This window comes from Cucumis melo, chromosome 5 (assembly GCF_025177605.1).
Source record: "Cucumis melo cultivar AY chromosome 5, USDA_Cmelo_AY_1.0, whole genome shotgun sequence".
In the NCBI taxonomy this organism is placed as follows: Eukaryota; Viridiplantae; Streptophyta; class Magnoliopsida; order Cucurbitales; family Cucurbitaceae; genus Cucumis; species Cucumis melo.
This window is the reverse complement of record NC_066861.1, coordinates 9,124,696-9,143,064: the sequence shown is the minus strand read 5'-3', so window position 1 is coordinate 9,143,064 and position 18,369 is coordinate 9,124,696. Positions and strand designations below refer to the sequence as shown.

The 18,369-nt window shown below is 33.9% G+C and overlaps 2 protein-coding genes across 6 annotated transcripts; one reads left to right on the top strand and one right to left on the bottom strand.

The window, feature by feature from the left end:
* The first annotated feature begins 510 nt into the window (after positions 1–510).
* LOC103496963 (purple acid phosphatase 15) lies at positions 511–9,294 on the top strand. Of its 5 annotated transcripts, none has more exons than XM_051084433.1 (8): positions 511–1,115; positions 2,006–2,197; positions 2,299–2,635; positions 2,770–2,987; positions 3,087–3,277; positions 8,217–8,501; positions 8,849–8,965; positions 9,118–9,294. In XM_051084433.1, the coding sequence occupies exons 1-8, from the start codon at positions 851–853 to the stop codon at positions 9,148–9,150; spliced, it is 1,638 nt and encodes a 545-aa protein (XP_050940390.1). In that variant the 5' UTR covers positions 511–850; the 3' UTR covers positions 9,151–9,294. The 5 variants fall into 5 exon arrangements, with proteins under 5 accessions (XP_050940390.1, XP_008457238.2, XP_008457236.2 ...); XM_008459016.3 differs by having other exon boundaries at positions 9,097–9,294; XM_008459014.3 differs by having other exon boundaries at positions 512–1,115; positions 8,849–9,017.
* Positions 9,295–9,672: 378 nt separating this feature from the next.
* On the bottom strand, positions 9,673–13,449 carry LOC103496965 (PLASMODESMATA CALLOSE-BINDING PROTEIN 3). The gene is made up of 3 exons (XM_008459018.3): positions 13,093–13,449; positions 12,501–12,534; positions 9,673–10,225 (listed from the first exon to the last, which is right to left on the bottom strand). The coding sequence occupies exons 1-3, from the start codon at positions 13,415–13,417 to the stop codon at positions 9,976–9,978; spliced, it is 609 nt and encodes a 202-aa protein (XP_008457240.1). The 5' UTR covers positions 13,418–13,449; the 3' UTR covers positions 9,673–9,975.
* Positions 13,450–18,369: the final 4,920 nt, after the last annotated feature.

Below are 18,369 nucleotides of genomic sequence, written 5' to 3'. Positions count from 1 at the left end.
TCTTAGGGTATGTTTGAGGTAGGGTTTTAGGGGGAAAATGATTAGTAAATCGGGTCAAACATGGTTTGACCATATGATAAATGAGGATTAGGGTTATCCAAATCCCCAAATAACCCAATCTTGTCCTCTATTTTCCTCATTACAATCCTACATTACCCTATCCAAATTCTATTATTTTTTTTAAGTTACTATAATCATAATTCTTCCCCAAAACACATGTTATTATAACACTTCTATCATAGTCTTTCCCCCAAATACATACTATCATAACACTATCGATAGTAACTTTTCTCCCAAAAACATATTATCATAAGAGTAGAATTACCATAATCCTAGAATTATTATAATCATTTTTCTCTAATTATCCTAATCCTAGAATTATTATAATCATTTTTCTCTAAAAAGCACTTTAGGGACATAAACGACAATTTAAGTCAGTAACATTGCAGCGCCTCGAAACAATAAATACCGTTCGGCGTTTATAAGAATTTTTATTTACTTTTCAAACTCATCATTTCATTGAACAGTATGGAAAGTTCATAAATTAACAAAACAAACCGCCTGCAAAAACCAATTTTTCAATCTGTCAGTCTCGTATTCGGACTGGTGGAGAAATCCCTCTTTCCCAGAAAACGAATCCATTCGCATGGTAGAGAACACTGGACGTCATCTCCTTTGTCGCCATTTCTAATTGCCTTCACATGGGGATTCCACTATGTTTTTTCCTTTCCCCCATTCAATTTGATGTTCATTTTCATCTCTTTTCTTATTTAAATCCCATTCCCTCTCATTTCTCCTTACTCCACTGCCTAATTTTCATCTGGGGTTTCAGAATTTTCCAACCAGGCAAATGGGTCTCTTCCCATTTGCTGTTCTTTTGCTCTCTTCCTTTTTTCTTTTGAGGCTTTGTTCGGTTTATGGTAGAATTCCTACCACCGTTGAAGGGCCGTTTAAGCCTGTGACTATCCCACTTGATAAGAGCTTCCGGGGTGTGGCCGAGGACTTGCCGGAAACTGATCCGAGAGTTCAGAAAAATGGGGGTCAGTTTCAGCCGGAGCAGATTTCTGTTTCACTCTCTGTAGATTATGACTCCGTTTGGATTTCTTGGATTACAGGTTCTTCTAATACTTCTTGTTGATCGTTTGGAGTGTGGCTAATTTAGTTGCGTACTTGCTTGCTTGTTTGACTTGTTGCTCCGCTGAAGATGCTTTTGCTTGCTCAAATTACCAATTCTCCCGTTATGAGATTGAATTATATGAGATTACTTTATTGGCAAGCTTCATTGAGTAAAGCTCTGGAAATTCTATTGGCAAGCTTCATTTAATGTTTGACAAAATGCGTAAAAGACATCCCTCCTGGCGTGAGCTTCAATTGGAGATACTTTCGATTGCCCACGGTTTGACACTCTATTGGAGAGAAATTGGAAAAGTGTAATATGAACATGCATTGGGTGGTTTCTCGAATTGATATTTCTTACGAGGAGTTGGCAATTTTTGATTGAAAGGTTGCATGTTTTGAACCTACGATACTACTTGTTGGACATGTTCAACACTTGACACTTGGCACTTGTTAGCACATAATAGAAACTATTGTACGAAGTCAATATAGGTCCAACGTTTGTTACTGCACGTATTGAACATTTGCTAACTATACTAAATAGACATGATAGGGCAGAGAATTTACAGAGAAAATTTGAGACTAAAATACATCAAACCCATTTTGTTTTATTGTATAATATTGTTGAGGTGCACATTTGAGAAAAGACGTCCATGTCGTATATTTTTCTAAAAAATAGCGTGTCAATGTGTTTATGTCTCGTATCCATGCTCCTTAGGTAATCCTTTCCCATATGAGGAATAGATGTTGTCTTTAGAAACTCTAGATTGCTTTCGCCAATGATTTGTTCAAATTTCATTTTAGAGATTTTGTTTTTCTCCAAAGGGATTTGAATTTAACGTTATGTGAAGCCATTAATTCAATTCAGTGAGATACGATTGATGTGCAGGAGACTTTCAAATTGGAGACGACATTCAACCACTAGATCCTGAAGGAGTTGCGAGTATTGTCATGTATGGAAAGTTTAGAATGGCAATGGATAACCGAGCAGAGGGTTATTCTCTTATCTACAATCAACTTTATCCCTTTGAAGGCCTCAGGAACTATACTTCTGGAATTATACACCATGTTCGTCTGACGGGTATGATCAATTCCAATTCTAACTCAAATTTACATTATTCTTATAATACCTGATTTCATCCGTTATAAGATTTCTGGAGCTCTCTTAATTTTCTCTGACAGGATTGGAGCCTGATACTTTGTATCAATATCAGTGTGGAGACCCTTCAGTTGCAGAAGAAATGAGTGATGTATATTTTTTCAGAACCATGCCTGTTTCTGGGCCTAAGAGTTACCCTAATAGAATAGCAGTGGTTGGTGATTTGGGTCTTACATACAACACTACATCAACAGTTAATCATATTTTGAGTAATCATCCCGACCTTGTTCTATTGATTGGGGATGTGAGTTATGCCAACTTGTATCTTACAAATGGCACTGGCTCTGATTGTTACTCTTGTTCTTTTCCCGAAACTCCTATTCACGAAACTTATCAGCCTCGTTGGGACTATTGGGGAAGGTGAGTCGGGTACTTTATTTTAAAAATTGAAACTGACTCGTCTTGCAAAGTTGTTAAATATTCAGATCTTTGGTTTTTTTAGAAACAATTAGGCAACTTTAGGAAATGATCTCTTACTGCCTTTCTATTATCAGGTATATGCAGCCTCTAGTATCTGAAGTTCCGTTGATGGTGGTGGAAGGGAACCATGAAATAGAACCGCAAGCTGAAAATCAAACATTTGCAGCTTATAGTTCCCGATTTTCATTCCCATCCGTAGAGAGTAACTCTAATTCGACATTTTACTACTCTTTCAATGCTGGTGGCATTCATTTTATAATGCTTGGTGCCTACATTTTTTATGACAAATCAAGTAAAACCGTAACCTGATCCTCTTTTCACAATCCATTAGATTAAAAAGTTTCATATTGACTAAAATTGCTGAATCCACCACGATTTTCACCCGGTGCAGGTGATCAATACAAATGGCTAGAGCAAGACCTGGCTAAAGTTGACAGGAAAGTCACTCCATGGTTGATAGCTACATGGCATCCACCCTGGTACAGCACCTACACTGCTCATTATAGAGAAGCAGAGTGTATGAAAATGGCAATGGAAGACTTGCTCTACAAGTATAAAGTTGACATAGTTTTCAACGGTCACGTATGTCCCCTTTCATGATTTTTCTTGTTCTCTTTATTTCATCACTTTTTGTTGCGACTAAGTGATCTATTTTAGACAACATAACAAATGACCTGGATAGTGTTGATTGGATCCACTCTCATAGCATTTAGAATGAACTAGGTATGAGCTTTGAAAGTAGTGGTGAAATCTTGGTGCTTCCAAGTCCTTTTAGAATCTTAAAATTCATTTTCTTATAATGTAATGAAACTTACGGAAATTTTTGAAAAGTAATTTTAATTGCTTTAAGGTAACTTTCACCAGTCAAAAAAAAAAAAAAAAAAGAAAAAACATCGGGTGAAAATTTGATTTTTCTGGGAGGTAAGTTTCTCTCTCCTCTCTCTCTTCCCCGTCCTCTTCTCCCTTTCCGACACTACTCATCTATCAGTTTTCCGGCAAGAAGACCTTCGTTTTCAGTTCTCAAGCGAGTTTGTTTTTGAACTCTTCCCTTTTTGGATGCTTAAGTGCAAAGTTGCAATATTGATAACTTGGTTTTCTGCATTTGGTTCATGGATGGATCATTTCAAGTGAAAGATGTAGAAGCCAACTTAATACTGTCATTATCATACCCCCAGCTTATATGGTTTCACGAAGCCATTTCAGATTTGAACTAAAAACAAAAGATAGATTCTTTTTCAAAAATAAAAAAGTTGAAAATGGAATGGTTGAAGTTCCTAAATTCAAAGCTAAGTTCGGTTGGGTAATGAGATGCGTGGCCCATACAGGTGGTAGATCCTTCATTCATATTCCCTCTGGTCAATATAAGCATGGTTGGGTTTCGTTCAGCAAAATGTTAGGAGGCTTCATGTCAAATCATGAATACATGACTTGGTACTCATCTCATTAAGGTCAAATCATGAATACATGACTTGGTACTCATCTCATTTAAGGTCATCAATAAGTAGTAAGAAGATTGGGGAGCAAACTTTTGAGGTGTTGAAAGATAGTTATGCAGAGTAGGTGAAGCCAGTCAGTTACATTCATTCTGCTGTTCTAGCACCCGAAAAAAAGAGTATGGGCCGTTATTGGATTATCAAGAATCCAGAAGTTTGCAAACTGATTTCAACAATCTTTGGACTGCGACTGTTTGAGTTTGATGAATGGGCAGAAATAGCTAGCACTCTAAAATTATACTGCGATTCTGATGTTGATGTAATTCAAATAGCCTAAACATCTACGGCCTACGGTCAACTAGTTTACTGTTATAATTGTTGCAACTAGTTACTAAATAACTAACTTGTATTACATTTTCCTCAATAAATAAACATCTCCTCTCACATTGAGAGATAAGATTTCATTCCAAAGTAAAAGATTAGACTTTGGTTACACACGAATTGGTATTAGAGCACCATAAAGCTCTTGGGTCCATTGCTGTCTGACGAGTAAATCCGGTGGCGGCGGAGAATCTGCTCAAAACCAAGAGGCGGATATAACTACCGTACACTCTCCAAGAACCTCCTCGCGACGCTTGCTGTCCGTGGAAGCATCTGTGGAGAGAATTGAAGCTACACTTCAAGAAGCCTTGCAACGACTAGAAACCTTAGCACCTCCTTAAATAGAAACCTTAGCACCTCAAGAAGCCTTGCAACGACTAGAAACCTTAGCACCTCCTTAAATAGTGCATGAAGATCGTCAAGAATTTGTTCGAGAGTGGGGGCAGCAAGGCATTCGAGGGGCTGGACTTCAAAGAATGGAGTGGAATCCTCAAGAAAGAAGGTTTGAAGTGCAAGAAAGAAGAAGACCGACTCAAGATTATCAAGAACTCCCTCCAAGAATCCAAGATTACTACTAATGATGAACCTCATGAAAGGTTAGTAAATAATCAAGAATGAAGATTGATTTACCTAGTTATGATGGAACTAGATCTATTGAGATAATTAGTAAACTAGATCAAGCTGCTTCAGATCAGAAATCTCCGGCTACTGTACAAACTTTATTATTAAATCAAGGACCACCAAGGGCTTCAGATATACCATGGGTTGCTTTAATTGCTCAGTCTATTTCAATTGCTACTGCACAGTCTGGTTCTGTTGGCTCTGAAAATTCTTTGGAAACTGCATGGAGAGCCGAGAGTGAAAGTCTGAAATCCATACTGACTGGAGCCCCTTAGAGTAAAATGAGTAGAATTTGCTTGGTGGATGCTTTGGTTCATCAATCCTTTGTTTGCGGAGAGTGCTTTACTCCATTTGGATCAAGGTGAGGTGGAAGATTTTATTGAATACCCGAGGAAATGGCAAGTTTGTCGTCATTTTCATTTAAAATTCGAAAGGTGGAACAAGAGGTTATGTGGTTGTCCGAAAGTAGTGAAGGGTTTCGAAGAGTGGATCTCGATTAAAAACTTACCTTTAGACTATGTTAATGGTTGCTGAAGCAAAAATTCAAGTTTCGAAAAATTTATGTGGTTTTATGTCATCTACTATAGAAATTTCAGATGAAAAATGAGATAACATTTTTCGGAACTTTGGAGATATTGAACCGATCAAAGTTCAAGGTGTTTTATTTATAAAAGATTTCTCCAACCCAATCGACTTGGCTTGTCTAAAGCAAGTTTTGGTTGATGAAGAGTTAGATTCTTTCGGTTCAATTTTAGAAGGGGCTTGTAAAACTACCCCTTGTAACCCCTTTTAACCCCTAAAATTTTTCAAGAAATCCATTCACGTCTTGTCTGTTGATGCTTCAAAAAGAAAACCAGATTTAGATCCCACCGAATTCTAAAAATAGAGATTCCCCTGCCAGCGATGGAAGAATCAAGAGGAAACGATCAAACTCATGTTTGTCGGAAGAGAGAGGTTAGGATGGCACGTGGAGTTCTTGAAAGGGTTGCAAATCCTCTTGGCACGAAAAGCCTTATTCAGAACTCGCTAGTTGTAAGCCCTCAAAAAGAAGTAAAAAAGTCACACGCCATTAAAGAGCCATTTTTTAAGAGGAGAGAAAAAGAAAAAAGTCTCCATAAGTGAAAGGAAAAATGCAGGAGTAGCCTTTAAGAGAGGAAAAAGATTATTACGACTGAGGATTCTTTATTGCCAATTGGAATTCCAAGTTTCAGTACAAATGGAAAGACAGGTCAGTCGAAGCGTGTCCCACTTTTGCCGCAACTTCTTCCTCCCTTAGCAAGTCACTTCCCTCAACCTCGTCAAAGTCTTTGGTTTCATTTCCATTGCTGGTTCTGTGCCCACCAAAGTCCCCTCTGTTAAAGCTCCAACTTCCAACTCTTCCTCCGTTGCTCTTTCTTCTTCCCTCTCTTCCTCGGCCAAATCTGGTCAAAGGCTAAGTCTGAAAAACATCCAAAATCAAGGGTTCTCCCACATCCCTTCAAGACTTTTCCAAAGCAATTTTTTATAAGAAACAAATATATTCAATGAACAAAAGATAAACAACCTAAGGGCAAGGGACAAGAGGACCCTCCCCAAGAAAAACTAAAGAATAAGGGCTTTTTTAGTTGTTGAAAATCATAGAAAGGCTATAATTACAAAAGTTTCTGGTGTAATCGTACTCCCGAAGCATTTTGTTAGAAGGAATAGTGTTAAAGAGGCCTTAAAAAATGTTTACAAAAGAAAATTTGATTTTGGATCAGAACCCTGATTTTTTTGAGGCAAATTGTGCCATTTTGCAAACCTTTCTCAATCAAACAAGTCATATTCTCAAAGCTCTGTTCAGCCTCATTTTAAATACTCAATTTTCTCTATGCCTAATTCAAAGGAATTTTTTTAGAGGCTTTCCTACCAAACTCCATTCTCTTCACCGAAAAAGAAGAGTTTCAGATTTTGACTCTCCTTTTAGTGTGAGTAGCGATGAAGCCGAACATATTGACCTTGTTCCAGACAAAGGAGGATTTAACTACTGAGAAACATGCCTTTTTATTTCTATCACAAACTCAACACTGTGAAATTTCAGATCACTTGAAGTCCATTGTTGTGAAATGTGGAATTATTTTGGTTTGAGTTCAGATTTTAGATGTTGTTTTTTCAGCCAATTATTTTCGAAGGTTCTTTTAGTGGATCACGAGAGGTTCGATGGATGCTTCAATTATTTTGGCCCTCTAAATTTCTTCTCAAATATTCTGGTTCTAGTCACTCACTCAAGATTTAAGGACTACATAGGAGGCATATTTTTTCAACAAGCTCCTTGGCTGTTTTCTCCCATCCATTTTGAAGTTTTTAGTTTGCAATTTTCAACTGTTTTTGGGCTTCTTTTGGAAAGACTTTTAAGTTTGCTTTGTTCTTATTTTTCTACTGTTTTGCTCAAGGTTTCGTTTGTGTTGTTTTGTTCAATTCGTCTGTACTGTTTATGATCACTCTTTCCACTCTTGGTATAATTCTATTATACTTTAAGCATTAGTCTTTTTTATTAAATATAATAAAGAGGCTCGTATCGGTTAGAAAAAGTATTTTTCACCATTCGAAAACTCACTAGACTCATCCTTATTCATTGGTGAACTGTTATGTTATTTTTTCCTATTCAGTGCTGTTTTGGCTTCTCTTTTGCCTTTTTTTTTCTTTTTAAAATCATAAGTTCCTAATTACAAAATCATAACCATGTCATAAGAATTTAATGTGCCAATTCCGATTCTCTGTAGCTTGCTGCAGATGTTCACTTTTATTCGAATGGTTAAATGCATATTTACATACACAATACTTTTCATATTTGTTTTGTTTCCAAACACAGAAAATATATGAATCTAATATATTAAGAAGAAATACAAATAAAGAAGTAATCTGAGGTACTTGCACCTCAACTTAAGATCTTTCCAATGCACTAATTTAATCACCCATTGCTTAACTCTGTCTACTTATAACTAAACTTCATGACTATCTCCCTACCTAATTATTAATATACCATTACTACTATCTACTAATATTTCCAAATTATCCCTGTACTCTAACAACATTGTTTCTGATGGAGGTTGTACATTCATGATCAGGTTCATGCCTATGAGAGGTCAAATAGAGTATATGACTACACTTTGGATCGATGTGGTCCTGTCTACATAACAGTAGGCGATGGAGGTAACCGAGAGAAAATGGCAATTGAACATGCTGATGAACCTGGAAACTGTCCAGACCCGTCCTCGACACCGGATGAATACATGGGTGGCTTCTGTGCATTCAATTTCACATCAGGCCCAGCTGAAGGAAAATTCTGCTGGAATCAGCAACCTGATTATAGCGCATATCGTGAAAGTAGTTTCGGCCATGGCATTTTGGAGGTTCATCTTCTCTCTCTCTCTCTCTCTCTCTTGCTTGAACACCATTTCATTTCTATGTCATATTGATATAATGGTATGTGCTAAGAACACAAAATAAGCCCTGTTTCTAGAGAAGTGTCATCTGTCCCTAGATTCTGGTATTAAGATGAAATCTTATGATGGAACCTCAAGAATTATTGTATTTCATGGCAAGGATGGCAAAAGAAACCTCAATACACACATACACGAGAAAAATACACTATGGAAACTTCTTTCTGTGTGAGAAAAATACACTATGGAAACTTCTTTCTGTGTTTGGCTGGATGCAATGTTCGAAAGTGTGGTGAACTAAAAGGTATTTCTTGCAGGTGAAAAATGAAACACATGCGTTGTGGACTTGGCATCGAAACCAGGACTCATATAAATCAGTCGGGGATATAATATACATTGTACGACAACCAGAAGTTTGTCTAATTGAGCAGAAGGTACATACATACAGACATGGAAAACAAGAAGATATGTGACAGTAGAACCATGGTACATATTGTTGATAAATACCCTGGTGTTGTCAATTGCCATATAGAATATTTTCTGAGCTTTTCATGTTCTTATTTAGGTTCCTATTTGATGAATGCAGCACACACAAACACAGAGAATGGAGAAAAGGTAAGCTAAATGAGGAGGTTCACAATTATACTTGGTTTCATGAATTGGGTTTTGTATTTTTTTTTTTTGTAACTCTTCATCATTGATGCTTCTAAAGGAACCAATTCTGTTGGGGCAATTGATAGATATATGAGGTTGTGATTTGGCATTCCTTATCTTTCATTTTAGCTTTGATTGAAGCAATTTAGTTTAGTCTCTAAACTTCACATTAAATAAATAAATATAACATTTTAGTTTTAAACTTTTGGTGTCATATTTTATTTAGAAAATAATAATTATTTTTATTTTTTTATATTAAAAAAATGTTTCTGAGTGACCTTTACCAAACTCAAGTTTTTAAATGGTTTAATAACTTATTTAATAAACATCAAAGCTCATTTACCTAATCATTCGATTTCTATAAGAACAAGCTTTGTGTTTTCATCATGCTTTTTTTTTTTAAATTTTTTTTAATGTAAAATTTAGGAACTAAAACAAAATAGTTAAAAATTGACTACGAGCACACAACTAAAAAGGGCAATTAAAGTAATGAAGAAATAAAATTCAATAGTTGAACCTTCTACTAAAAGTTAGTCATGTACATAGCCAAGTACAAGAATCAAATTAAACCATTGAATTGAATGAGTAAATCCCCTAAAGAAAGTGGGAACCCTTAACTAAGCCTACCTGCTGAGTTTACCTATGTCATTTAGTTTCCACCCAAAGGATAATAAAAGTTTAAAACATCCAAACAAAAGCTACATTTGACCAAACCTTTGGAAGCCTCATCATTTCTAACAAAACTGAATAAACCCTCTGCACATTCACACCCCAGCTATGGCACCCCCTCCTACATTGTTTGTAAAGGGAGTGAGATGGCAATTGAAAACAAAATTAAAATTACGAGTTTTGGGGTCGTAAAACTCGAAGATGCTTCAGAGTTGGTTGGATTTGAGGTTGATGTCGGGTTGTATACGGGATTTACGCCATTCGTGTCACCGGTACCACCATTGTTGAAGCTTGGCGTAGCTGTACCAGGAACTGTTATTGTCGGGCTTGTGTTTGCTGGAGGGCTCGGCGTGATTGCTCCTCCTGCAGAACTGGAAAATCATCACGAATGATCTTTTGTTAGATAATATTGTTGAAATGAAGACAGATGTGGAACAGATATAGTGTAATTTAGGGAAATGTGGGGCATAAAAAGATTCTTGGACCAAAGGAATGAAGCAAAAGATTTGGAGACAGTATATTGTGAATGAATTGATTCTTTAGGGGACAAAGACAACCCAACAGCATCTTCTGATACATTATATCTTCCATCACACCACTCAATCTATAATTCTTATTCTCTCTCTCTCCTTTTTTTTCCCCTTCCTTTCCTATTAAAAAACATAAAAGATGACAAATCTATACTATTTTAGATGAAAAAATTAAGAGTAATTCTCGGTTTCGCACCGTTGGATATAAGAAAGAGAAATTACAAAAATACTTCGAATTAAATTATCAGTAAAGGGTATATCGATTTTTTAATCCATATCTAACAGTTATTAACATGCAATTATTTTGAGACCCTCCCTACTTAAAACACACAATAATAATAATAATAATAATAAATTCTCAATTTTTAAGATGGGTCAAATATGAACCAATTCAAAAGAAAAATAAAATAAAATAATTTAGCTACCAAAAAATAGTATGCAATACATTTTTATAAATGATAGTTCAAATAAAAAGAAGATCTATTTCAATTTTAGTTGTAGTATTAAATATTCATTGATATTGATATTATGAAGGATCCATTAGTATTGAAATAAACACCGAAATATCATAAACATACATATACATATATATTTGATATATTTAAAACATTGATTCTTGTACTATATTTTTCAAAACCATCACTGTTTGTGTCCACTTATTTTCTTTATTTCAGACTAAAGATCAAAACAATGGTAAAAATTGAAATGACAAGAAAATAACATTTTTGTTTTAAATTTGAGAAAGTGCGTTGGAAATATTTATAAATATAATAAAATATCAATTTCTAAAAGAAATAAATTATGATTAGTCTATAGTTAAAGTGATAAAATATTTAGAAAGAAAGTGGTGAGGTGAGAGAGAGATGCAGTAATGAATGACCAACAAAGTCTGACATGTACTAATATTCACCACCTTTGTAGACTCCCCAAAAACGCACCCTTCTCTCAGTACTCAAAAAAACCTTATTTTAAAACTAAATCAATTCCCATCCTCACCCTTTGATCTCACTCATCCAACGGTCACACATCTTCCACATCTCTCCCAATTCCTACCTTCTCTTTCATCATTCTAATCAATATTCTTCTTTCACTCTATTTGAATTTCCTATTTACTATTTTCCAAATTTATAATAACTACTAAACGATACTAATTGAATAAATTGCAATTTTTACATATTTCTTTGAGTTTTAAAATTCTCTCCACCTAAAAAAATTTGTTAAAATGTTGGATGAAAAGTCAGGATGTGCTTAGAATGCTACTACTTTTCTAGATTAATCTACTAAGTGTCTTTTAGTCACTCACATGTGGTTTTAAGACAGGGTGATGATGTAGATATTTTCATCCTACATTTCAAAAGTTTTATACTTTATATATAATTTAGAGACATTTAGCCTATAATTTATCCACTCTTTTAAATTCCTTCTTTTGACGAGAGTTATAAAAATGGTACAAAGAAAAGACATGCAAGAAATGATTTTGTTGTAGAATCTTTATTTTAAAGTAGATGGTAAAAGAATAAGAATTTTGGAGACAATGGTAAACTTTAGTCTTTAAATTCTTTGGGTGAAATTTTCATATTCTTAAATATAAGAGGCTTTGTTCTTGTGCCCATATTAGGTCAATGAAACCTCCAATTGGAAGATATGGAGGAACATAAATTAGTGTTCTTTTTTCTTTTCAAATTCTTCTTCTCCTATTTTCTAAAGTTCTAATATAGTGATTGTATCCATTTAAACTATTAAATTTAGGAGTTGTATTAGTTTAAACTTCCGACTAATAATTGTATGAATGTAAACCCTAAATTTTTACAAGTTTAAGTTTAATTTAGATAAATTTATGAAAGTTATCGATACTACTATTAGTTTAGAATTTAAATTAATACAATTATTAGTTTAAAGTTTAAATTGACCGACTAAAACAACTTAAAAACCTAAATTTATTGAGATAAACTAATTTGAGTGGGGATGGAGACAGCAAATATATGGTTTTTCATAAGACTCTAAAAGAGAAATCATTTACTTGAACAAGAAGAAATGTCCACTAAATATATTCCTAAAATAGAATATAATAAAAGGTTTATCTCTATGCACATTTAGAAAAATAACAATAGTGTACCTGAGAGAAGATGGATAAACACAAGATCCATAACCTGCACACAAACAACAATGTGAAATATAATCAAAACCAAATATTTATCCATTTACTAACACTTTTAACTCTCTAAATTAATTAAATAAATCATTCCTAATATATATATATATATATATATATATATATATATATTTATATATTTGTTATGAGTTGTACCAAGTTTGATTAAAACAAACCTTTTTTGAATTAAAATCCAATGGGTTTTAGTAAGTTTCAATATAAAAGATAAAAGTAGAGAAAAAAACCTAGTGGAACATATGAATCAATTTTTGGTTTAAATTTTTGTTTTTTTTTTCTTTGAGAAGAATGCAAATTTAATGTAGTGTTGGTACAATTATTAGAGATTTAAGTTAAACTGGTGATTAAAAAAGAGTGTTTATATAGAGACATATAACAATTATTCGATGTTTTATATTTTAAAAATTAATTTCTTTGTGTAAATATACCTTATAAGGCTAAAATTAGGAGAAGAAAAAAATGATTTTAAAGCTAACGGTGTCTCAAGCAAACCAAAGAGAAAAACAGAGAGACGGAAGGTAGGGAGAGGGGGACAGACTTGGGTCACTCTGGGCGATGGTGGCGGAGCCTCCAAAGTCACAGGACCCGGGAGCCATAGCCTTGCGCTGGAAGAAGCTGTTGAAGGCGTAGGAGGCGTGGGCCTGGATGGTGTTAGGGAGGAAACAGAGTCCGTTCAACAGAATCGGAGTACAGTCAGCGCCGGTGGCGCAGGCGTAGTCGATGGCGGCTTGGAGAGACTCGTAGGTCGCGTCGCTGCGGGCCACGCACCAGTACGCGCCGTCGACGGCGGAGGTTCCGATGAGGAAGAACAAGAAGAAGAAGAGGAAGAAGGAGTAGTAGTGGGAGGGAAGGAATGTGGCCATTTGGTAAAGGAAATGGAAAAGAAACAGAGGGTTTGGAACGGAATGGGCTTTTGTAGAAAACACAAATTCACATCCTCTTTTTACTTTTTTTTTCCTTTATTTTTATTTTTTGTTTTTTTTATATCGGTCTAAACATTGGTTTCTATTAGAGCCATAAATTTTGACCATTTAAATTCCTCCACGTCATTACAATAAACATTATGATATTTATAATTTACCGGGTTTGGATAGTCAAGTTTTCTCCTATCCAACTCAATTCAAGTTCCGATATAAAATTTGAGCCATAGAAATAATGAGCCAAAATCCAAGCCCACCGAGCAAATAGGCCCAGACCCACCTAAAACTCATGCAAATTCTCTATATATATAGAGGTCTTCTCATTCATTTTTGGTCGAAGGAAGAATTGATGCTTTGTAGAATTGAAGCTTTGAAGAAAAGGAGCTCCAAAGAATTGAAGATTCAAACTTCAAAAAGCTCTCAAGACGTGCAAGTTCTTATCAACCCCAAGATCATCATCTTCTGAAAGATTGAAGACTTGGAAGATCAAACTTTCCTAGAATTTCAGAAGATTGAAGCTCAAATTGAATTGTAACTACAACTTCCTGAAGATCGAAGACCAAGAAGTTCTAAGTTTTAATTTGGATTCGAAAGAAAGCATTAAATGAGTAAATATTAGAAATTGTATCCACAACACTAGATAAATCAATATACAAAGTTCAATTCTATAAACTACATTTCTCTGAAAATCTTACATGTCAAATATACTATCTTACTTGAACCAAATATAATATTTTACTTGGCGATTTTTTAGTATCAACTATACAATTTTACTTGATGTGTAAATAGTGTCAAATATGCGATCTTGACGGTAGATTACTTGACATTGATACAGTGTCAAGTAAACGTATACTTGACGATTTATTATTGTCAAGTAAAAGTATGCTTGACAGGTTTTCAATGGCAAGTAAAAGTATACTTGATGGTTTTCTGGTGTCAAGTAATCTGACTATACTTGACAATCGATTACTTGACGCTTTTAAAAACGTCAAATAAAGGTTTACTTGACACTGTATTAACATCAAGTAATATCAAAGGAAACTTCTAAAGGCAAGGTTAAGCTTATGACAGCCAAGGGTTGTGCAAGACAAAGGGAAGGTTGCAGGACATGAGTTTTACGCAATAGCTATATGCAACATGGTGAGATTGAAGTGTAAAACTTAATTATTCATTTAGTTTTTGTTCATAATTTTTTTGTAGGTCGATGAAAGAACAATTGTATGAAGCCCAAAAATGTCATGACCAATAATTGTACAAAGCCCTATTACCTTTTTGTAACAAATGGATAATATAGGTTGATCATCGTGTTGGATTAGATGATATATTAGTGACTATCTTTTGTGAGAATACTTAACCATAGAGATAGCATTTTTTATAGGGCATTATAAATCTTTTGAGTTGTATTTTGTGCAGGGCAATATGTAAGGATATTTTTTGTTACTTGACTTTTTATGTATGAGTCATGAACCATAGCATTTGAAATATATTTTCTTCACATAAGTGGGATGATTTTATATATTGATATTGGGAATTGAACATTGATATTTAAAAAAGTTTATTATAGATAAACTATGTGAAAATGCTATTTTATTAAAGCTTTTATCTAAAGGTATGACTAAATGTTTAAACTTGTTAAAAAATGATATTATAAACAATAAATAACAATTTATACTTGCAATAAAAAGTTTTTCATAGTTCTAATCAAACGCTATCATAAATAATATACATACAAGAAATGCTATTAAAAAGTTGTTTTGATAGCATTTCTAAAATGCTATCAAAATGCACACTTTTCATAGCTCTCTCAAGACACTACAAAAAAGTTTTCATAGCTTCAAAAAAACGTTATCATAAATGATATAAATAGAAATCGCTATTACAAAGTTGTTTTCATAACCTACACAAAACGGTATAAAAATGCATATTTTTTATAGCTTTGGAAAAACGCTATTAAAAATCCAGACTTTTAATAACATGGGCTGACACGATTTTTTGTTAAATGCTACAAAATGTCTACGATAGCATTTTTCACGAGCTATCGTAAACCTTTTTTCCTGTAGTGTTGCCATGTGATCAAGTGAAGTTTAGGTGTTTTGGTAGTGCTTGGTGGAGTGGATTCCAGATGTTTAAGCATGCATGAGCTTAAAAAACGACAAGCAGGAGGTGTCCTAAGACGACCATGTACAGACTATTATTTAAGGTAACTTTGAGGAAAAGGTTCTTCCATTTCACTCTTAAGTTTTGGGTAATTTTAATTGTAAAAGCTCTCAAAATGAGTCTAGTTTGAAGGGTTAGACTGTCGAACAAGGAGGATGCGAGGAAGACTTTCAATCTTTGAAGGAAAGCCTTAAAGGTCATTTCTCGGGTAAATTGGAGCACTGTTGATTCTCCAGATGCTACAAAACTCATTACTTTGTATTAGGAGCTGGAATTTTGAGGTAATATAGTTAAGAGGACGAGAAACAGGTTTGTAGAAGGAGATTTCTTAATTTAAGTTTTTTATTTTAAGTTGGGAATTTCTAAAGTCAAGTTTGGTTTTTCAAAGGAAAATCTGAAGCTTTAGGCAAGGGAATGTCAAGGTTGGGCGTTGGGGCTAGGTGAGTTGGGCTTGCGTTCGATCGTTTGAGAGGTTAGTTAAGCATAGCTGAGCGTTACTATGTGTAGTGTGAGCATCAGGGCAGTGCCAGGTAAGGCAGGCACTTGGGGCATGTAGTTGTGAGGTTATCTTCTAGAACTATGCCATGGCTTGCTTGTGTATGCGTGGCATGCCCATGATAGTGTCATGGCATGTGCTGTGGCTTGGTGCTAAATATGGTTTTTTTGGAGTTTGGTGAATTTTTAAATGGTTTCTTGATATTTTCTAACTATGAGGAGATTAATAGGGAATATTAATTCCTTTGTTTCAGACCAAGAAGAGAAATGAGGAATTTTTAAGCCAATGAGTTGAGTTGCAAGTTTGTGAGTGACAAAATGAATTTCACTGTTTATTCTTTAACATGAGTTTAAAGTTAAATGTTTTTAAGCATGATTGAGAATTTTGAATAATATTTCTTAACTAATTTAGTAAATAATTTGCAAAGCATGAATTTAAGTATAAGTTTAACAATACAAATTTATGACATGAGTTTAAGTAGTTAAGCATGATTTGTAAGCTATTTTCTAAGCATGTCTTACAAATATGAGATTTGAAAGCTAAATTTTAATGAAACTTAAAGCAAGCATATTTTAAAGATATTAACTGATTTGAGTAAAACAAGAATTCAATCAAGCATGTGTTGAAGCTAAGATTTCAAGTATGTTTTCATGAATCTATGTATGTATGTTCTTTGTTACTCTTTATGACTAGTCTATGTGCACATGGTGGTTTTTCATTACTGATGTGAAGGCTGACGAGTCTATGTTCCATGTACATCAGTAAAGGTGCAAATTATTGTGCCTATGGAGAAGGTTATAGTTAGAATTGTGCCTATGATAAGAGAATTACGTCATTGACGGTGAGGTGTACTAACACCCATGTTTCATGTATGGTCGGGTTATAGAGTAATGATCAAGTAAAATTTATGAAACGTATTTCTAATGGTTGCATGTCAAGTACAAGTAAAGGTTATGAAATGTATTTCAAACATTAGTAAGTTCCAACCTACATGTTTATGAAATTTTATTTAATTGTTTGCATGTTTCCAAAAGTTAAAGTTTTTAGCATAACTATCCAAAAAAGCATGTTTTCATCAAATAGTCACTCACTGAGTTTTTCAACTCATTTCTTTCAAAATGTTTTCTCACTTTCCAAGTAGTGATCATTGTGCTCAACTTACCTTACAACTTTTATTGGTGAACTAGGGTTATTTTCTTTATAGTTAACATGTGTATGCATTTATCATAAGTTAGAAGTCGTAGGCCTAAATATAAGAATTAATGTTTTTGTTGTATATATGTGATCTGTATTTATAATTGTTAAGCTTTTAGTTAACATGCAAGGTTAGTTCGGAGGCTGTTGTGATAGGTATGTTAGTTGGTGAGTGTTGTCAAAGAATGGCAAAGATTGCTAGTCCTTGCACCCTCTCCTAGGGTCAGAAAAAAGTCAAAGGGCTCAAGGAGGGGGTGTGATACGTGAAGTTGCCCAGTTTTTAAAATAATAAATTGTCATTTTCTTTGTTTTTAGATCTTGTTTTCAGAAAATGTGAACATGAGATACACTATTTTATTTTCTAATTCACAACCAAACACAAATTTTGAATTTTAAATTTGAACTCCTAAATTTAAAATTGTAACCAAACATGTTTTTTATTACAGTAAAAAGGAATAATTTGTTTTTCTGTTTTCAAATAAATTCTTTGTTTTTCAAAATAGTTTTTAAATCACGAACCAACAGACCTAAATAACTTAGTTATTTAGAGAAATTTAGATTTAAAATCCTAATTTAATTTCATAAAAAATAATTTAGATACAAAAATTTATTTTATAAAAAATCCTTTAGATGAAGTAGATATTAGTTAGACAAAAGGGTAATTTGTAATTATAGAACAAAATTGAAAATATTTATGCGCATAGAACAAAATAAAAAAAGCCCACATAGCTATAACTTGAGGTAATTTTTTCGTAAATTCTATATTTTCCCTTGCAGAATTTCTTCATCTCCTCTTCCAAAATTTATTCCTTCTTCGTCATCTCTCATCTTCGGTGTCATCTTTTCATACAAACAATATTTTTTTCCTTATTCTTTTTTCATTATTAAGTATTGTGTCCTTATTTTTTTCTTCTTCTTTTTTCACTACACAATCGTGTACCAATATCTAAACAATCAGTCATCGCAGATAGATCAATAAACCACTATCAGTAATAGATAAGTGATAGATTCAAATGATTGTTTAGATTTGGTACAAGATCGTGTACCA

Bases quoted from the DNA above. Each gene is read 5' to 3' on its own strand.
- LOC103496963 (XM_008459014.3), top strand. From the start codon at position 851: ATGGGTCTCTTCCCATTTGCTGTTCTTTTGCTCTCTTCCTTTTTTCTT. The intron at 1,116-2,005 runs GTTCTTCTAATA...ATTGATGTGCAG, and splicing joins TTGGATTTCTTGGATTACAG to GAGACTTTCAAATTGGAGAC. The intron at 2,636-2,769 runs GTGAGTCGGGTA...TTCTATTATCAG, and splicing joins CGTTGGGACTATTGGGGAAG to GTATATGCAGCCTCTAGTAT.
- LOC103496965 (XM_008459018.3), bottom strand. From the start codon at position 13,417: ATGGCCACATTCCTTCCCTCCCACTACTACTCCTTCTTCCTCTTCTTC. The intron at 12,535-13,092 runs GTCTGTCCCCCT...GTTTGTGTGCAG, and splicing joins CATCGCCCAGAGTGACCCAA to GTTATGGATCTTGTGTTTAT. The intron at 10,226-12,500 runs GTACACTATTGT...ATGATTTTCCAG, and splicing joins GTTTATCCATCTTCTCTCAG to TTCTGCAGGAGGAGCAATCA.